At 38.1% G+C, this 20,977-nt stretch overlaps 1 protein-coding gene across 3 annotated transcripts in view; it reads left to right on the forward strand.

The window, feature by feature from the left end:
* larp4ab (La ribonucleoprotein 4Ab) overlaps positions 1 to 20,977 on the forward strand; it is a 134,760-nt gene that overhangs the window by 89,240 nt on the left and 24,543 nt on the right. For 2 of the 3 annotated variants that reach the window (XM_028825853.2, XM_028825854.2), the window contains exons 4-11: positions 170 to 257; positions 626 to 762; positions 12,066 to 12,169; positions 12,463 to 12,573; positions 12,730 to 12,783; positions 13,552 to 13,761; positions 16,640 to 16,743; positions 20,686 to 20,910. In XM_028825853.2, coding sequence (XP_028681686.1) covers positions 170 to 257; positions 626 to 762; positions 12,066 to 12,169; positions 12,463 to 12,573; positions 12,730 to 12,783; positions 13,552 to 13,761; positions 16,640 to 16,743; positions 20,686 to 20,910 — 1,033 coding nt within the window. The remainder of the gene's footprint in view (positions 1 to 169; positions 258 to 625; positions 763 to 12,065; positions 12,170 to 12,462; positions 12,574 to 12,729; positions 12,784 to 13,551; positions 13,762 to 16,639; positions 16,744 to 20,685; positions 20,911 to 20,977) is intronic. The other variant, XM_028825855.2, reaches the window with a different exon arrangement.

The raw sequence follows: 20,977 nt of genomic DNA on the forward strand, positions 1-20,977 counted from the left end.
ACACCAGACTGCCCTGGTCCATTTGAAAATGTAGTATCGGCAAGCATATTTTTAAAGGTGACTTGTCACATTTGTTGATTATTATTGTAAAGTAGGCATTTCATTGATATTGTAAAGTCTACACTTTTTTTCCACCCTGAGAACAATGTTTTTCTCTTGTCCCATTAAGGAGAAGGTGACTCTACATTGGAACATCCCATTTCCAAGGAAAACCTAAGAGAGTCATTGAAAAAGCACTTGGAGTTTTGCTTCTCAAGGTAAAATTTTAAAATCTGTATTTGTAGACTTTTAATTTAACTCCGTGTATCCCTGAGCAAACCTCCTACTTTGCTTGCGCTCCACTTGTACAAATGTGGAAATTATTATATAAAGTAAAATCCCCATTCAAAAAAGTGTCATTCGTTTTAATCCTGTTAACATTTTTTTTTAATGTTTAGAATACCAAAACATTTTTTTAATTTAAAGATCACCTGTGCATTATTCATTTACAGGAATTTTTTAAGTATTTGTCTTCACTAATGATGATTTTAATAACTCTAAACTAGCAACTCATTTTGTTTATGAGCTACTTCTAAAATATTTGCAGTGAAAGTAGTACCATTTTCTTTTCTTGTTTATTTTAAAGAGAAAATCTATCCAAAGACCTTTATCTCATGTCCCAAATGGATAGTGACCAATTTGTTCCTATTTGGACCATTGCCAGCATGGAGGGAATAAAAGTATTGACCACAGATATGGAACTCATTCTGGATGTCCTGCGTTGTAAGCATTCTTTTTCTCAATTTTATTTAATATGCATGTGTTCATTTGGGTAAATGACAAATGCTTCATAGCTTGTTGTGTATTAGATATTGAGCACGAATATAGTTGGGTAAATGCTATACCACAAAATATATGGCCATAGCAGATAAATGTAGTAAGGGCAAATTCAAATGAAATCATATTTTGTTGTATAGAAAGTATTCATACAGTAGTATTATGCGTAGTGAATTAGTCTTAACAGAAATATGCAGCTAAATTGAAGTTTGCAGGAAAGTTGAGCAGCCTTCAAGAGTACTTGTAGAAAGGTAACATTTGAAGCTAGTCTGAACTTGCAGGTGCTCTGCATTTTCTTTCTCTTTAGACTTGTATTTCCTTTGTATCCAAGTTTCATGTGTATTATTAAATGCTTATAGTACCTAAAGTATGTGACAATATTTAACTGAGTGCAAGAAAGCTTTGTAACATCAGTGAGGTTATAAAAGGTTTATATTATATAAAAAAAAAAAAAGGTTTCAACACTGTAGGTTAGATGCATATTTTGAAAACAGTCCATTTTTGTTGGTGATCTGACTGTTTTAAATGTTAACTCAGGATTTGTAAAATTACTGGAGTATAGTGCAGTATTTCTAATCTGCCTTAGAGTAATATTACATATCAGGGAATTGGATTGTGTTTATCTTTATCTGTCCCTAAAGAAATCTTTGACAGCTACACATTTGTATGTTGTTTAAAATTTTGAGAACTGAGTTGAATAGATTACTAATACTGAATTTTTACATAATATAAATTTATTTTTTAAAGAGCAACTTTTTTCTTCTGTCCTTTTCCCCTAACTTTCCTCCCACATCTCAGATAGCATGTTGGTTAGTTAATTGGTAAAACCAGTTGATGTATGCATGAGCTATGTGATGGAATAGCTGTGTGTGCAGAGCTGTCTCCTGTCCTGTGCTTGTGTTCCAAATGGGTTTTATATTTTGGACTAAGTGGGCTTTAGAATGAAAATTAGATCAGACATTTCAACTACTGTGGCCAGTTTATGGAACACAGTGCAGTGACGGAGACATTGTAATATAAAAAAGTAGGGGGCTTTGCCCCCTGCTCGCTTCGCTCACCAACCCCGTGTTCGGTTTTCCGGATACACACTTTTAAGATTTTTTTTTCTTTGAATTGTTGCTATTTCATTAGTTTTACTTTTATCGCAGAACTTCTGTAAAAACAATATTTGTAATCTTGCGAGTCCCAATATGCTGAATCTTTTTAATGAGGTCAGGATAAGTTTCTCTGTTTGGAATTTCATCATAGACAAAACGATCTACATCATCAGCATTTAACAATTTTTTTTTTTTTTTTTTTTTTTTTACAAAGTAACAAAGTAGAGTTCTGCATTGGACTCCAGTCTGTAAAGTCGTGCTGTTTTCCTCTCACAGTTCCAAAAGTACATGGGGATACCAAGGTGATACCCCAGCTTTTGTCTAGGTTTTTGTACAAGGGCTAGACAGAATGTTTTTGACTCCTGTGGTAAATTTTGTTTTTTAAATAAGCAGACAGATAAATATATATACATTAACAAAGTAACCAATAAATGCATGTGCGGTAAACTCCATTTTTGAAATTCTCAATATTCTTTATTTGTCACATGCATAGTTATACAGGACAACACGCAGTGAAATGCATCCTGATCCGTTTATCAAAAACTGTGCAAAGTTAGAAGAATATCAGATTAACAAAAAGTCATAGATCGAAAGATAACAGTATAGTAGAACATAATAAATAAGTAAAATTATGTGAATAAAGTAGAATTAAGTGTTAAGGTGCAATAGTGTAGTAATTATTGTGCAAAACCAAAGTTAGACTGGTGCATAGTTAAATGAGGCAGTTTGTTTGTGCTACTGCGGTCTTTACTTTTTTATATTTTCTAATTTTCCTACTTTCATATCCTTTTCCTACTTTCCTACTTTTTTTTTTTTTGCACCTTTCTAGTTTCCCTGGTGTCATAGTCTCTAACCTGCTCTGCATGTGTGTAGCGCCAACGCTTGTAAACATCTCTATGAAGTTCTACTTTGTCTTTTACTCACTGTCCTTTAATTCTGAGCCGGATTGGACGTGCTTTTTTTCAGTTCCACTTGTTCCGGGCTGATGATTACTTTCCTTGTTTTCTGAATTTGCACCTCGATTATTCTTTTTTGCTCTTTTTTCTGTCCAACGCATTTGAGTCTCTCTTCTCTGCTTTTCTTTCTTCTTCGTTTAATCGTTGACGTTTCATTTCTACCCTATTCATTTCATTTCTACCGTATTGACCTTATACACTTTATATGCACTGAGAGCCCTGGAGCTGTGTGTGCTGCATGACGGCCTTTACACTACTGATTTGTTTTTTTTGATATTGCTTGTAAGTAGGGTGTGTGTTGCAAGACTCTCGTTCTATGTTCCTGTGAGACGCACCGTGGCAGGTCTCTTTTGTCTCGCGGGTCTTTAAGTTATCTTCCGAGAAAGATCACGTATCATAGACTATCAGGACAGGATTTCTTTTTATAATAGATAGATGGGGATGTCATTTGCATGGGACTTAAAACCAAGGTCCTGACTCTCTGTGGTTGTAAAATATCCCTGGGCATGTTTCAAAAAGACTGTGTTGTTTCCTGATGTCCTGGCAAAATTGCCCACCATGGCCTCATCCATTATGACATTGTAATCCTCCTTTCTCTCTTATTTGGCTATCTCTCTTAACCCTTTCACCACCTTATAGCTAATGGGTGGTGAGCATACTGGCGTAAGAATGGCTGTTGTTGTATCATCTAGGTGGATGCTGCACATTGGTGGTGAGTAAAGTGACTCACCAGTATGTAAAGCGGTTTGAATAGGTTAGAGAAGTGCTATATACATGTAATTCATTCATTAATGCTCATGAAAATAGTGCCTGAGAAGTCTATATAATAGAAGACTGAGGTTCAGTGATTCCAAAAGCTATATTTAAATCAAACATTAAAATTATTGGATTTCTGTTATGATTATTACTTTCAAGCGAACAGTGTTTTTTTTGGAGGTAAAGTAACAGGAGAAAGACATAACCCAAAGCAAATCAAAAATTCAGGGAACCATCCGATCTTTCATCAGAAAAAATCGAAATTCAGAAATTGTGTTTAACCAGAAAAGCAACAACGATCTAATTGGTAGAAAAATAACACTTTAAATAATCTCAAATCCAATGTAATGCGCTTGCCAATCTTTATATAGTCATATCTGTGATGTAATATGTAAACCTGTAAACCCAGGGAATTCTGGGATTCATTGACATGGCAACCTTCAATGCCCTTGCCAGGAATTTCCAGCACAGACAAGAAAACCAAAATGGAGTCAACAGTACAACATAAAACTTTCTCATGGAGTTGAGTCGCATCGTATCTGTCACAATTGAATTCTGTGGGTGACAAAAACCCTTAAAAGATGTATAGATTGTCCCAAACACTTCAAGGAGGAATGGGAAAAATTAAAGAAACAAATCATGACAATCTAAATAGACACTGAGGTAATTGGCATTGTGGGCAAGAGTGGTTCTGTACTGTGATATGTGCAGATAGGTTGAAGCAATTAACTAACATTTTAAAATGACAGGCTTTTACATTAGGTGCTTGGGGTAGAAAAAGGCATTTTTTAAAATTAGCCTGGAATTTCAAAGTAAGTATGGGTCTAGATTAGACTTCAACAATAATATACTAATTTTAATGCATCATGAACTTGTCAGCTGTTGATTTTGCAAGTATGGTAATTTGAGGTTTTTTCCAGTAACATTTTTGGAATTGGGCCTAAGGGAGAGGTGTGTGGTTTTGTTTTAGAAGAATGAATTTCCTATTAAACTGAAAGTGATGTATACAAGGAAATGGTTAACACCACAGTACTATGTCTTGACTTCTGTTTTAGCATTTAATAATTTTATATTAGTGCTAGTGCAGATTTCCTTTTTTGTCAAGTTACCTTTTCTTAACCGTACTCAGGGATGTTGCCATTATATTTGGAATAGTGTTTTTGAAAATTAGCTTTCTTTTGTGCTTTAAATACTGCCTGTATGATCAAATGTAATTAGAGATCAGATTATTTTATTAAGAGTGTTAATTGTAGTTTAAATAACTCCAAAAGTAATGATTTGAACTGAAAGTGAATTGGGCTATATTTTACAATATAGTAGAAACCAGGTATGAAAATCAGTGGCTGAAGATATCTGCTTTCACATTTAAGTCATATATTAAGCTCATAGATAACAATAAATTACAATCATTTTTTAGGTTTCTAAATGTAGTCATGAGTGTTGAGGTATTACTGAATAATTTTGTAAGTTACTATGGTTGTGTGAAATTCCGTTTTTATATCTTATGTGAGCACCTCAAAGGATATAAAAGCTTCAAGTAGTCCTGTGATGATGGACAATGTCAGCGACAGTTGCCAGTTGATTACTTAAATTTCTGATGAACATTCCTTCCCTATGTGTGAATTAACACGTCGTAAATACCCTGTGTACATGTGCTTTCATCCTGATTGTTTTCAGATAGGTTGTAAACGCATTGTAAACACATTGCATTTACGCTAGAAACTTTGAATGCTTTTTCAGTAGATAATGACTTTTTCTCATGCAAATTGCCATTCTGACAACTTTATTTGTTGTGAGGTTCTACATGGTAGGCATGTAGTTTTATGTGCTTTACATTTTTGCTAATAATGAAGGCCCACTGAAGTAAATCAACAGCACCATATTATTTAGTGAAGATGAGAATGTTCAGTGATACTGCATTTTCTAAACCCTTGCCAAAGCCACAAATGTGCCACTGTCAGTGTGGGTCTAAACAAAATCAGGACTGGCAAGAGAAAATTATAACAGAGCATATAGAAATTGCTTGTTCCCAGCAGAAACAAGTTGACACTTGGATCCGTTGTGGCAAGTGTCAAGTCAGCTGTGATAGTTGGTCAGCTACAGCAACATCCAACAGAGATGACAAACTCCAGTGCCCTCAGACATCTCCATTGTTCAGTCTTTCACAGACTGCGCCACTGGTTTGGCGTTCTCGACACAGTACGTCCAGTCACCGGCACGTTCACGTATTCTGACTTGACAGTTAACTCCATGCCAGAATCAGCTCTTTGTTAAGTATAAACTTCTGTTTGAAGTTTACCATTGATATAAACAAATTTCTCATAGTAAAAGCTTAAATGTAGTTATCTTGTTGACAGCTTTACTGATATCTCCCATTTTCTTCACCTCTGACCTGCGCCCTCATCAGTTACCATCTAACCAATAAAATAAGTTAACATAAATACCAGCGTTTACTTTTATGTTTAAAGCATTCTAAATATAATTACATAATTTATTAACATCTCTCTCTTATAAAAAAAAAAAAAAAAATCCTGGAGAGAAACAGTAGGGCGTCGAGACGTGATCTTCACGTTAAGATCATGGAAGACGGTTAAAAGATCCACGAGGACCTTAAACATGAGACATTGTGCCAAGAGATTGACCCAGGACCGTCTCGCGATGACGTAGAACATGAGATTCTTGCAAGACACGCCCTACTTACAATCAATATCAAATAAGACAATGGGGCAGCAAAACATTCAGTCGTGTGAAAGCTTTGAGCACACACAGATCCAGGGTCTCAGTGCATATAAAGCGTATAAGGACAATAAGTTATAAATGAAACGTTGACGACTAAGCGTAGAAGAAAGCAGTACGGAGAAAAGAGACTCAAAAGCGTTGGAGAGAAAAAAGAGCAAAAAAAAAAATAATCTAGGTGCAAATTCAGAAAATAAGGAAAGTAATTATCAGCCCATAACAAGTGGAATTGAAACAAAGCACGTCCGTTCGGGCTCAGAATTAAAAGACAAAGTAGAACTTCATAAACATGTTCACAAACGTTGGCGCAATACATATGCAGAGCAGGTTATGAAAGTAGTGGAATTCGAAAGACTAAAAAAAAAAAAAAAGTGTGCGATACAAATGTGGAGAAAGTTAAAGAATGTGAAAGTAGGAAAGTTAGAAAGTATCCATATTACTAACCAAGAATGGTAAACCGGAAGGCACGGACGCAGGTACACGGCGATGGACCCCGGAGACATAGTGCGCAGGTGCCTACAGCGTGCGTCTCATAAACCGCAAGCAAAGTCTGATTCACCGCGAACGAAGGAGTCACGGCTCAAAAACGAAAGAGCTCAACTAACGTAAATAAGACATGAAGCAACAACGCGCCCATAGCTAACGACTAACAACACAGCCACACAAAAAAGAGGATTCTGCGCTGCACCCCAGAGTCAAACGGAAGAGACTACGGAGTCCACAAAGGTCCACAACACACAGCGTAGTGAAACCCGGGATAGTACGAGAGAGTACGAAAGGTGCAGGCGCCTACAACGCGCTTCTGAACTAAACGTCCACACTACACAGCGTGGTCCACGCGTGTCTAAAACACCGCAAGCAAAAACCCGAGATGCCCCAAATATCCGGACTCCACAAAAATATGTGAATCACATTACAGTAATACAATATTAACAGTACAACCACGGAGAAAACAGGCTCGACACCAGATGGGTAATAAGAATAAATGAACGCTCTGTATTAAACATACAGCATCCTCACATGTCCATACTACACAGCATATGTGAATCACATTACAGTGATGCATTACTAACAGTACAACGACAGAAAACGCTCCGTATTAACAGTAAGTGCAAATATCCATATTACTAACGGTAAACAACGTATAACTAATGGAGACACGGTCACGGCTCCAAAACGATAACAGCTCGACCAACGGAGCTACCTGGAAAAAATCAATGAACGCAAGCGCCTACAACGCGCGTCTCAAATGCCGCAAGCAAAGCTGGCACGGCTCCAAAAAGAAAGAGCTCGACTGACGGAGATACAAAAAGAGAGTATAGGACCCTACACGTCCACACTACACAGCATAGTCAAACCCGACATAGTACGGAAGGTGCAGGCGCCTACAACACGCTTATAAAGCACCGCAAGCAATAACCCGAGATAGTACAGAAGCCCCAAAGATCTGGACTGCACAGCATATGTGAATCACATTACAGTAATACAAAACTATATGTACTCACGGAAAACACAAACAGAAGAGGCTTCGGCGTCCCGCCCCACAGTCAAACCAGAGAAAGTACGAAGTCCCCAAACGTCCACAAAACACAGCATAGTCACACCCGAGAGTACGGAGGGCACATGCGCCTATGCACCGCAAGCGAAGGAGCCATGGCTCAGAAACGAAAGAGCTCAACTAATGTAAATAAGTGATTTTAACAGTAAGTGCAATTATCCATATTACTAACAGTAAACAACGTATAACTAATGGAGTCACGGTCACGGCTCCAAAACGAGAAACACCATTAACCCGGCCGGATTACCACAACACAGTCTTAACCTTAAAGTCGGGACAATAGTCATGCTATTATTTTGCCATGACAATCAACAAATCCCAAGGACAGACCATGGACAGAGTCGGCCTTTACCTCTCTGAACCTGTATTTAGACATGGACAACTCTATGTCTCCTTCTCAAGAGTTCGGCATTCATGTGACATTAATGTTAAGATTATAATAACTCCATACCAAGGAATACTCATTCAAGGACAACACGCCATCTTTACTACAAATGTTGTGTGTAAAGATATCCTATGTATGTCATCTACACCTTTACACTCCAATATATCTCATACATAGACCTGCGCAAACTCGAAGACATTCTATATTTGCATAACATAACAATTACACTGCTATTCTCATTTACATATATTACATAGACCTACAGATATCGTGACAGTGGGCATGATACATATGTAACAATTACCAACACAGACAGTAATCTCTTTCAAATGTATTTCGGGTTACCCAAGACCAGGGGTTGGCGAGCGAAGCGAGCAGGGGGCAGAGCCCCCTAGTAAAAAAAAGAAAGTAAAGATCCCAGTAGTGCAAAAAAATGGAAATTATTACTCGTAAAAGGGAAAATAATCACCACGGACAAGGTGTTATTGAAAATAAAAGCAGAACAAAGCACAGTCAGAAATAAAAGAGTAGAAAACTAAGTAAAACGTTATAAAGAGGTTGCAAAACAAAGGGGCCAAACCCATGAAGAGCAGGTTAGAGAGAATGAAAACTGGAATTCAAAAGACTCAAAACCTAGGCGCGAAACACATGCAGAGCAAGATACAGAATATGAAAGCAGAAAAAAATGACAATTTCAAAAAATGAAAGTAAACACAGCATTAGCGCAAAAAAAGAGATTATTACTCGGATAAATAACGAAAAGGCGAATGGAGATCGAATATATGGACACAGGTGATATGTCAGAAGTATGTAAATATTGTAAGGCTTTGAAGTTTAAGTCGAGAATTTCAAGAACGTTTTTACTTCACAGGCATTTATTGGTTACTTTGCAAAAAAAAAATTAACTGCTGCTGATGTGGATCGCTTTGTCTGTGCTGAAATTCCAAACAGAGAAACCTATCCTGAATTATGGTACAAAGTCATTAAACACATGTCTCACTGACCTCATTTAAAAGATTCAGAATATTGGGGCTCGAAATATTCCAAATATTGTTTACATACTTTCTGAAATAAAAGTGAAACTAATGAAATAGCAACAATTCAAAGAAAAAGAAAAAATCTTAAAAGTGTATATCCGGAAAACTAAACACCGGGGGTTGGTGAGTGAAGCGAGCAGGGGGCAAAGCCCCCTAGTGCATAATAAAATAAACTTTCAATTCAGTTGCCATTACCACCTTGTAACTCTGGTTTTAATGGGCTCCACTTATTATGGTTATAAATTAACGTATCCTTTGTTGTCAGGACGACTCGGTTCAAACTTAAGGTAACTACTTAGCAGTTAGCGATTTGTGCTGTGCTATGCATACCTGAACCAACTCAACTCCACTGTGGTGAACGGCTGTAAATCTTTCACAATAAACTTTGCCACAGCCCCGTGGCATTCTTTCCTTCATAGTTTTTCCTTGTCAAGTGATGGAGAATGGTGTTGGGGGTCTTAATTCTGGTGCCCACTGACAGAGATGCTGCTTTCTGATGCTGCCTGAACACAAAGTAAAGCTGATGCTCACTTTGTATGTCCTTAATGAATAACTACTGACTTACTTTTATGACGATGACTAGTGTTACCTTGACTTAATGATGTCTAGACAGTGGCATTTTCAGTTTGGCTAATTCCAGCAGCTTTGGAGCTGAGAGGCTGCATTGTGAGCATGTTTCAGCAGCCGCTGTCTGGAAGCAGTCAAACACAATGCACTGCTTCACATTTTTGTAATGTGTTTCAAGATGTTGCAAGTGTTGCCCTTTTTTACATGCAACTACCTTTTTACACATAATGCAGTTAGCTACATTATCGTTACATTTACTAAAGTGAACCCATACTTTTGAGTGCTTTAGCTTATTTGTCATGATGACTGGAGATCACAAAATGTAAACATGCAGCTACAAGACTAAAATGTGATCGCCTGACGCCTGTAGTCATTAGGGGATGGTTAGAAATGCAGCTAATGTTAGAATGAATTAATGTAACAAAAATACTGAGATCAGCCCCGTTTTTCCAGGAGCTTATTGATATTTTGGTACCGACCGGTCTGGAACCAGTACCAGTTTAATACCAGCTTTCGATACCCATCCCTACAGCTGTGCTGTTGCCCTGTTTATATTTTGTGAACCTAAATCACCTACCCAACCCACCCGAATATCCCAAATTCCCAATAACTTATAGTTGGACGAACAAGCCAATAGACCTTATCCTATCAGCATTGCCTGAACTTGCATATTCAGATAGATTTAATTTGGCTATTTCATTTGGCTCACCATGCTCATTTGTTTTGAAGCTAAAGTGTTGCCAAATAGGCATGGTTGATTTCTTCTTAATCCGCCAATTTTCCCTATATGTGCTTTTCTTTACTAAAGACATTTTTATACAATATGGCCATTGTCAATGAGCACAACCCTGTGGCCAAACTGAAAATTACAGAAATTTCAGAAATGTCTTGGCTTGTTAACATGGTGATCCCCACCCCACGTTTAAAGGAAGACTCCACCAAAAAAGTCTTTTTTTAAATGTATTGTTTCTTGCTCCATGTTTTGTGTTGGTGGTTAAAAATTTTTTATCTCATGTTTTCGTGTATATTGGAGCTTAGTTTATAATAGAATGGCAGTCTATGGTGACCAAAAACAGCAATTTTATGTGGTATAGCCCAGTGGGCTTTTAACTGGCCCTGTTTTGACAGCTCTGACAGTTTTGACTCCCTAAGAAGACAAGAAAATAAAAACTCCCCACAAAAAATCTTGCAGGTGGGGAAAAAATGGAAGAAATTTTAAGAAAGGCAATACAGAGAGATGCCCTCTTCCAGGCATGTTTTGCATGGAGTGGATGTCAAAAAATGAGGTAAATACAATACTAACAACAGAGCACAAGTAATCCTCTGCACAGAGCTAGATGATCAGTCTGTCATTGCTACCTCAGAAATAGAATAGAATAGTACAAACCACTCTATGCTCCTCACCAAGTGTAGGCACATATCAGCACAACAGCTCTTAAGGCAAGAATAGATTATACCACTCACTAAATGCAGAACTATCAGATCACTGGATCACAGCAAAGGATATCAACATCCATGGAAATAAAATCTCATGTTATTCATATTGCATAATCATCTTCTCCAGTTACCTAGTAGTATGCCCACAACATTCAAAACAAATACATTTTTAGCTAAAATATTGTTAAATAAATGCTTCTGGAAAAATCTGCAGGACATAAACAGGCCCCACAATTTGAATAGGATTCAAACTTTCTGAACTGAAGACTGGATTCTGGACCAATGAATGATGGATCTTCACGACAAAAGTTCTGTCCTATACGAATTGTATTTCCTGTTTATGCCGTGCTTTTTTAATGGATTTTTTTTTCTGTGGTATGGTTTTGGTCACTATAAATGCCCATTCTATCAATGTTTTTTTTTTTATCTCTTCTCCATGAAAACATAAAATTAACATTTTTTCTTGGCCATCGCTACAAAAAAACATGGTAATTAACTCATAGAAAAATTTTATTCTTGGGTGGAGTAAACCTCACCAGTGGACAATGTTATTTCCAGACGTGGGGCATCACTATTTTAACTAAATAAGCCAACTTTGCTTTTCTAAAATTCTTGTAATTTCCAATTTGCTGACAGGGGTGTGAACATGACTGCATTTTCTTCATGAAACGTGCAGAATATTTTGAAAAATTTAACTGTAGTCCATATTTACTGTTACAGCTTCGCCTATGGTACAGGTTGATGAAAAAGGGGAGAAAGTGCGACCCAACCATAAACGCTGTATCATTATCTTACGTGAAGTGCCCGAGACCACCCCTGTTGAGGTAATTTATTTATTTCACTTGTGGGCCTAATCCAGTGGCATTGTGTTCTTGTTTTTACTTTTAGTTTGGATGTCCAAGGATTTTTGCTTATTTACTTAAAATGAGCAAGCTTTGAATTGGTTTAAACATAATTATTTGTGTTCTTGCTGCTTTACAATAATTGCCTCCTTCAACTACCAGCCTAACTTTGTTACCCATAAGTTTAGTTTGCAAGATTCCAGAGGTGTGTGTTGTGCCTCAAGATAATTTTTGTCATGACTAAAAATGGTTGCTTTTATCCTCTTGGCATATAGGAAGTTGAGGCCTTGTTCAAAAACGAAAACTGCCCCAAAGTGATCAGTGTGGAGTTTGCTCACAACAACAACTGGTACATAACATTCCAGTCTGATACGGATGCACAGCAGGTAATGTCATTACTACTAAGAATGCCATAGCTGTCATGTGGGTAGTCCAGAGTTTTCTCACTTTGTGAGAGCTAAATGTAACATTTAAAGCTGCCATTCACTTGGTATGTGTCCTGTTAAGACTAGAAAAAAAATGCATTATTTGCTTTGTTTCAGGCATACAAGTATTTAAGAGAAGAAGTGAAAACATTTCAGGGAAAGCCAATCATGGTGAGTGAAATCTGAAGGCTTGTGTTATTTGCAGTATACCTTGCTATTTAACATGGTGCTAGCATCTGATATGTGCACAGTCATTTGTGCCATTCAGTTATGATCTTGTGCATCTTCCCCCAGTGATGATCAGTACCGCGCATTGAAGGGCACCAGGAGCCACAACTATGGAGCTATCTTTCTCTGCTCTCCTTTTTAAAATGTTTTCTTACTTGTGTTCTTTGTCTGTCTATCACCACATTCTGCCACCTCCTTCTATAAGCTACTTCTTTCCATTCTTTTCTGCCTCATAGCTGTACTGCTCCTGTCCTTATGACCAGTAAGATTATGAGATCTGAGGGGATAATGGTCATTGTGGTCCAGTTCAAAGTGTTTTACCGTACAGTAACAAAATTAAACAATTTTGGACTATACTAATAGTTGGGCTTAAGTTGTGTAAAATTAAAGAAATTTGCAGATGAGTCTTTAGTCTTTATGCAGAAACCAAAAATATCTTCTGCTTCTGTCTTGTTACCTTTGAACTGGACTTTGGAGCATTGGGTACATTATCAACACTGACAGACTTCAGTATCCAAACAGCACACAACACACTCTAGTCAGTAGCATATTTCATTATAGACCAGTTAACCAGCTCTTGAAGAGGTTTTGACTTGTGTTATAATTAGTACGTTTTTCTCTTGTGTGTTCTGCTTCTGAGCCAGTCAAGAATATAATGCACCTTCTAAGAATAACCTCCGCTGAATTGACACTTACCTGTTTGCTTTTCAGGCCAGGATAAAAGCCATCAACACATTCTTTGCCAAGAATGGTTACCGTGGGCTAGACTCCAGTGTGTACCCCCAGCAAACACAAACTCAGACACAGTACACCTCGCCTCTTTTCATGCAGCCTGTTTACAGTCCCCAACACCAGTACCTCTACAGCATGGTGCCTCAGACCTGGCCGCCATCACCCGCTCCCTACTTTGAAACTCCACTGGTGAGTATAGATTGTAAAAGAAATTTGCTGTCGTTGAGCACTAGGGATGATTCTTTTATTATCAAGAGGCCTTTGTTTTGGCTAAAATGTACCAAGTGGGAAGTTTTCGGGCAGTTAGATTTTTTTTTTTTCATGTCTTATTTTTATTCATAGATTTATTTGGCTGATGCCTTTATCTAGGATGACTTGCAGCATTTATGATAGAATTGATTGCATTTGTTTTGGTTTTACAATTGGAACACAAGCAGGTCAAGCGACTTGCTAATGGTCACACACTGCCAGTAGTGGGATTTGAACACAACACTACACCACACTACCTAATTTTAACATTCATGTTTTTGGTGTGACTGTGCCATTAGTGTGAAAAATGTAGTCTTTAAATAAAAATGTTCAAGGGGTAATGTTTCATTATATGTTTATCACTGACATTATTGATGTGTGTTCTGGTAGATGTGGCTAGTGTTTTGAAAATCTCAAATATGGTTCCTTTCAATAGCTACTGTCAGTTGATCTTATCCTTTTAAAAAATAATAATCCATTAACCTAATTGGTGATAGTATACATAATTGCTCACGTGCACACATCTTATTCAGAATATTAGTGTAAAAACAAGTTAACAACTCGCAATAAATCTTAACTGCAGAAACAGACTTGGGAATGAAATGACTAAGACAGACAGAACAAATATCCATACAAACTGAACAACACCTAAAGAAAAGTTCTTTGATTTCTTGTACAGTGATCCCCCACCTATCGCGGAAGTTACGTTCCAGACCCATCAGCGATGGGTGAAAATCCGCAATATAGAAAGACCATATAAATAAACATTTTTTTTATAGTTTAAGCTTTAAAATACCCTTCCCACACGCTTTAAACACATGTAAACTTATTAAAGCACACTCTGTAAACACATATGATATGTGGATGTTGGGCTAAGGATATGAATAACAGCTCTCTATTATAAAAAAAAGTCTTGGCAGGGAGACAAGGCTTGATCTTCTCAGAAGACAATTTGATATCCCACGAGAGAGATTTTAACGGTCATGCAAGACAAAGCAGTGAGACTTAAGGACCACTGCTGTACAGGCTTTTAAATGATCGACGCGCAGAACAGGCATCTTGGCAGAAGCAGCGGAAAGCCAGTAGTTGATCCGTCCATTTCTGCTTAGCGTGTGTTCAGCTAACCCACCCCCACACCCCCCTTCACAATGCGAACGGGAGAGACGCGAAATGTGGCAGGAGTGTAGCGTGCCTCTGGTGGGGTTGAGTGAAGCGATCGAGACCAGATCATCTCAGAGAGACACTTTTGACGACATGCAAGTCTAGACATTACAATCTTAGGAAGCAAAACCTGTGAGACGGTGACCTTTGCACGTCATGCCCTACTTGTCCTCACAGGTGGCGCAGTGGTAGTGCTGCTGCTTTGGAGTAAGGAGACTGGAAGATTGTGGGTTCGCTTCCCGGTTCCTCCCTGTGTGGATAGCGCTTTGAGTACTGAGAAAAGCGCTATATAAATGTAATGAATTATTTATATTATTATTACAAACAATTTAAAACAAGTTCACTGACATCTAACCTAGCAGTTGTTGGAATGCTTTTGGCAGACACACTTCAGGTGCTCCCAGCTCTTAAAACGACGACAAGCAGAACATGCAGCTTGCCAGCAGCAGCTGCAGCAAGCCAGCGTGCGTTCAGCCCTCACACCCCCCCAAACCCCCAAATCTTCTCCTCCTCCTTCAAAACGCTAGCGGCAGAGATGCAAAGTGGCAAAAGGACAGCTGCTGTACAGGCTTTTAAGTGATTGACGCAAAGCGCAACAAGCACAGCACACAGCTGGCCAGCAGCAGCAAGACACCAGCTGAACCGATCGCATCTCTTTAGCATGCGTTAAGGTTACTCCCGCCCCCAGCCCCCCCACCCACCCCCACCTTTACAACGTGAGCAGCATTATAAGTCTGACAAGAAAGAGATTCAACCATGTCCAGGGCAGGAAATAAAGGACAAATATTGTTCTTACAAAACTTTAAAAGTAAAATTGAAAATAATGCATATGTAACAATTCCCATGAAAATAACAATCTCTTTAAATTGTTTATCCGGTAAACTAAACCTGGGGGTGGGGGAGTGAAGTGAGCAGGGGGCAGAGCCCCCAAGTAATAATAAATCTGCGATGAAGCCGGGGCGCGATAGCTAAACTGTGATATAGCAGGGGATCACTGTACTCTTTTAATTTTAACATCATCTTCAGTCAGCAGTATGCTACGTTGATGCCTGCATCTCCATTAGTACAAAGTATGGAGTGACTTTGCTCTCTGATGTGTTGTAAGCAGTGTTGGTTGAGCCACAGGTTGATATAAAATCAGAGCCTTGGATTGTTGTGCACGTCTAGAAATGAGAACATTCACATCTAGCTGCCTCTACAGGAGCGACAGATTTAGCTTCTTCTCAAAATCACCCTAGACAACATAAGTATCACCAGCCAGGGTCCTCAGGTAGTCATAGCTCTTTAGTGTAGAGATTGCAAGTGCAGATGATAATGTTGAACTTGCTGGCATTGTGTTACAGTAGTGAGGTATCTGGAGATCTCCCAAGAACCAGAACCAACATCTTGCAGCCAGCTGCACTTTAGAAGCAACACTTTGTCTCTTGCGTTGTCAGTGACACTTCGCGGTTTTATGCAGTTTCTTTTTAATGTAGCAGATGGGTGTAGAAGATGACTGATTAAAATTTTAATTGTTTGTTTCCCATGAGGACAAAATTGCATTTATTTTAATCATTCTTTCTATAGTCCATCCTTTTAATTTAAGTTTGTCAAGGTCATGTGTTACTGTTAGTAAATATATCCAATACTTATCACCCTCCTTTTCACTATCCCGTAGGCTCCTTTTCCCAACAGCAGTTTCGTTAATGGCTTTAGCCCTGCGGGAAGTTACAAGTCAAGCACCAGTTCACTGAGCCTGGGTCGCCCATTTCACAGAAGTCGGTAAGTGCTTACTGTTAATGTGTTTCTTGTTTTGGTGATTGTTATATAAAGTATTGGCATACATTCAGTTAGCATGGATTTTGTAATTCTGAAAAGTTAGCTGCTTGCCTGTTCTCCTTCTTTGTCTGACATTTCACATACAGGTCTATCTTGCACAACACCTAATATGGTCTCAAATTGCTAGAATCCTTACAGATGTTTTTCTTCATTTTGCTAAGATTTCTCTTCCACCCCAGTCCACTTCCAGGTTCTGTGACTGGTATGGCCAGGGCTGTGGAGTCAGTACACAAAATATTTGATTCTGACTCCTCAATTTAAGTCAACTCTGACGTCTCTAATGTAAGCCAATATACAGTACTGATGAAAAGTTTGAGGTCACCCAGAAATTTTTGTGCTTTTAATAGAAGTTAGTACATTTTTATCAAGATAACATTAAATAGATTTAAAAATTTAAATATACAGCCAATGCATTACTAGTGTGTATAATGGCAATTACTACTTGAAATTACTTGATATTTAATTTATTATTCACATAGGTAGGCAAAGTCCCATTGTCAATAGTAGTTTCTTCAGTGTCCTAATTGTAAACTCTCTTAGCATAGCATATCCTTAGTCATGTGTTAATGCTAATTGGTTATTAGTGAAACCTTTCTAACTGCATCAGCACCACTAAAACTTATGTTCACTTGTGTTACTTGGTATATTTTACAAATCTTTTTTGACTTCATAGCCCTGGGTGCCGATTTAAAATTTATTGTATTTAGTACAATGAAATTATTAACTTGCATGTGTTTTTATTTATTTATTTATTTTTTTATAAACTTCTTTGTGTTAACCCATAGACTCTCTCATTCTATGAAATTGGTGTCTACCAAGAAAAGCTGTTTTGATCCAATGTTGAGCATCAAGCCTGAGCAATGCTCGGGATGATACTCCGCTGCTATCTAGTGGATAAAATGACAACATGATGTAAAAAAATATTTCAGTGTTTCACCATTTTATGGTAACTCCTCAATATTGACGTGTGTGCCGGAGCCTTCAACCAAAACACAATGGTATGATAAATGAAACACTGTAATGCCAGTTTTAGAACAAATGAAACTGAAGCATTAGTTCAGTCAAGCAACAGTGATGATAAAGTGAATAGTTCAGCAGAATTTGACATGGATAGTAAAACAGATGCGTAATGGCACTGTACTACTGAACCACCATGAAATGCCTGTCGAATTCGGTCCATTGAAGATTCTCTGTGGTGCAAGTAGGTACATGGAGAAAATGAAAAATTATTGCAATTAAATGAAAGATCAAAAAAGATGTTGGCTCTCTAAACACTGATCACAATGCAGCAACTATCGATGTCAGTGTTAGGGGAAAATGTGGAAGTCACTGATCCTTACTTTGTGTTAGCCTACAATAACCCAATGAGTGGCATTGATATTACAGCTCAGGCACTGACATTCTACCATCTCATGTACATGCAACAGGAAGAGGGCACAAAGACATTTCTGCTGTCCTGATTGTGCCTTTTGGTCATGCGTCGGTGTCTTTCTCAAAACATATCAAATGATAGATGTGAAGTAAATCTACATCAGTACAGCAGTGGACACTAGACAAACCTTACCTACTGTATTTATGTTGTCATTTTAGTATGTAAATGTTTCTGCTACACACAACACTTTCTTGTTGGAAAAAATGCAGACGTTTTAGTTTGTTTTTCCATATCAAAACATAATGCCATGGAGTTTAAATGATGCCTGAAGATCACATTACGTAAGATAGATTTGAAGAGTAGCAAATCTAAATTTGACTGCTTTATCAATATTTAGGACATTTGTCATTCCTAAGTCTTAAGTGCTTACTGATGGGAAATTTGAACCTTGTTTGTTTTTATGTTATCTTGTCCTGTACTGTGATATTTTAGTCTTTAATTTGGTCATCGCTGCTATCCTTTATTCAGGAGAAGATAATACATCTGCTTTGACTATCCCTGATAAAGTATTGTGCTAGAAGTGATTTAGAATATTACAGAATATCCATGTTTTGTCTAATTTCTTAGTCATGTTTCTTTATATGGTTTTGTAGTTTATCTGTCATAAATTTTTATTTGGATTAAAGAGGCTGCCAAAAAATTGTGGAAAATGGTATAGCCAACACAGAAAGGGCTGTTAGGTCACTCCTTTAACAGACTTGAATTTTGTATGTTTGAAAAAGTATACAGTCATATGAAAAAGTTTGGGAACCCCTCTTAATTCTTTGGATTTTTATTTATCGTTGGCTGAGATTTCAAAGTAGCAACTTCCTTTTAATATATGACATGCCTTATGGAAACCGTAGTATTTCAGCAATGACTTTAAGTTTATTGGATTAACAGAAAATAGGCAATATGCATCATAACAAAATTAGGTGCATAAATTTGGGCACCCCAACAGAGATATTACATCAATGCTTAGTTGAGCCTCCTTTTGCAAATATAACGGCCTCTGGATGCCTCCTATAGCCTTTGAGTGTCTGATTCTGGATGGAGGTATTTTTGACCATTCTTCCTTACAAAATCTCTCCAGTTCAGTTAAATTTGATGGCTGCAGAGCACGGACAGCCTGCTTCAAATCATCCACCCCATAGATTTTCAATGATATTCAAGTCAGGGGACTGTGACGGCCATTCCAGAACATTGTACTTCTCTCTCTGCATGAATGCCTTTGTAGATTTCAAACTGTGTTTTGGGTCATTGTCTTTTTGGAATATCTAACCCCTGCGTAACTTCAACTTTGTGACTGATGCTTGAACATTGTCCTGAAGAATTTGTTGATATTGGGTTAAATTCATCTGACCCGTGACTTTAACAAGGGCCCCAGTCCCTGAACTAGCCACACAGCCCCACAGCATGTGGCGTGAGTGCAGAAAGGGCTTCTTTCTCATCACCCTGCCATACAGATGTTGTTTGTGAAAATTTTGTTGTAGAATGATGTACTGAAACACCATCTGCAATAAGCTGTTCTTGCAGGTCTTTGGAGGTGATCTGTGGGTTGCTTGTAACCATTCTCACAATCCTACACATATGCCGCTCCTGTATTTTTCTTGGCCTGCCAGACCTGCTGGGTTTAACAGCAACTGTGCCTGTGGCCTTCCATTTCCTGATTCCATTTCTTACAGTTGACTGACAGTTTAAACCTCTGAGATGGCTTTGTGTAGCCTTCCCCTAAACCAGGAGACTGAATAATCTTTGTTTTCAGATCTTTGGAGAGTTGCTCTGAGGATCCCATGCTGTCCCTCTTCAGAGGAGAGTCAAAGGGAAGCATAACTTGAAACTGACCACCTTAAATACCTTCTCTCATGATGGGACACACCTGTCTATGAAGTTCAAGGCTTAACGAGCTCATCCAACCAGTTTGGTGCTGCAAGTAATCAGCATTGAGCAGTGACAGGCATTGAAATCAGCAAAATTACAAGGAGACCCAAATTTTTGCACAGCCAGTTTTTCACATTTGATTTAATTTCATACAACTAAATACTGCTTCACTAAAAATCTTTGTTCGAAAAACACCCCAGTGCGCAGATGTGCCTAGGAAATGAAAGACATACCACTGTTCTCTTTTTTTGTTGAAAGTAGAGGTAATTATTATGCAGGCTGAGAGGGGTTCCCAAACTTTTTCATATGACTGTAGTTGATGCTTATACTGATATGACAGAATTATTTTAGGATCCTTTAAGATGGATTTGCAGAAATGTGAAAGAAAATCTTATTTCCATCAGTCTTTGCATTTTAATACGAAACCAAAGCACCTTCAGAACTTTGGGGTGTTTTTTCAACTACAAATATCAGTGCATTGAAACCTGGGTGTTTTCAAATTGTTTGTTTTATTCTGTGCCCATGTTCCTGATGCAATTCCTTACTAAATGCAAATCTAATGTCTGTCCTCCTTATCCTTTCCCTTGCCTCAGGAACCACATAAAGCCTCATCTGCGATCAGTAGATATACCTCCTACAGTGGGGACTGTGCCTCTGTTGGATGGACTGGTAGGACCCACGTCACGAAGCCCCCAGACTCCAAGGCAGGCTGGCTCCATTTTAGGACCCCAAGAACTGGCTAGCACTTACTCTGTGAAGGACTCATCCAGTCTGATTTCTGAGCAGAATGGGGAAAGTAGCGGGGCTGGAAGAGGCAGGTAGGCATTTAGAGAAAATCCCCCTATTGAATTTGAACAGAGACACACTTTTGTAGTAGTGGTAGTA

The sequence above is a fragment of the Erpetoichthys calabaricus genome, chromosome 3 (genome assembly GCF_900747795.2).
Source record: "Erpetoichthys calabaricus chromosome 3, fErpCal1.3, whole genome shotgun sequence".
Classification (NCBI taxonomy): domain Eukaryota; kingdom Metazoa; phylum Chordata; class Cladistia; order Polypteriformes; family Polypteridae; genus Erpetoichthys; species Erpetoichthys calabaricus.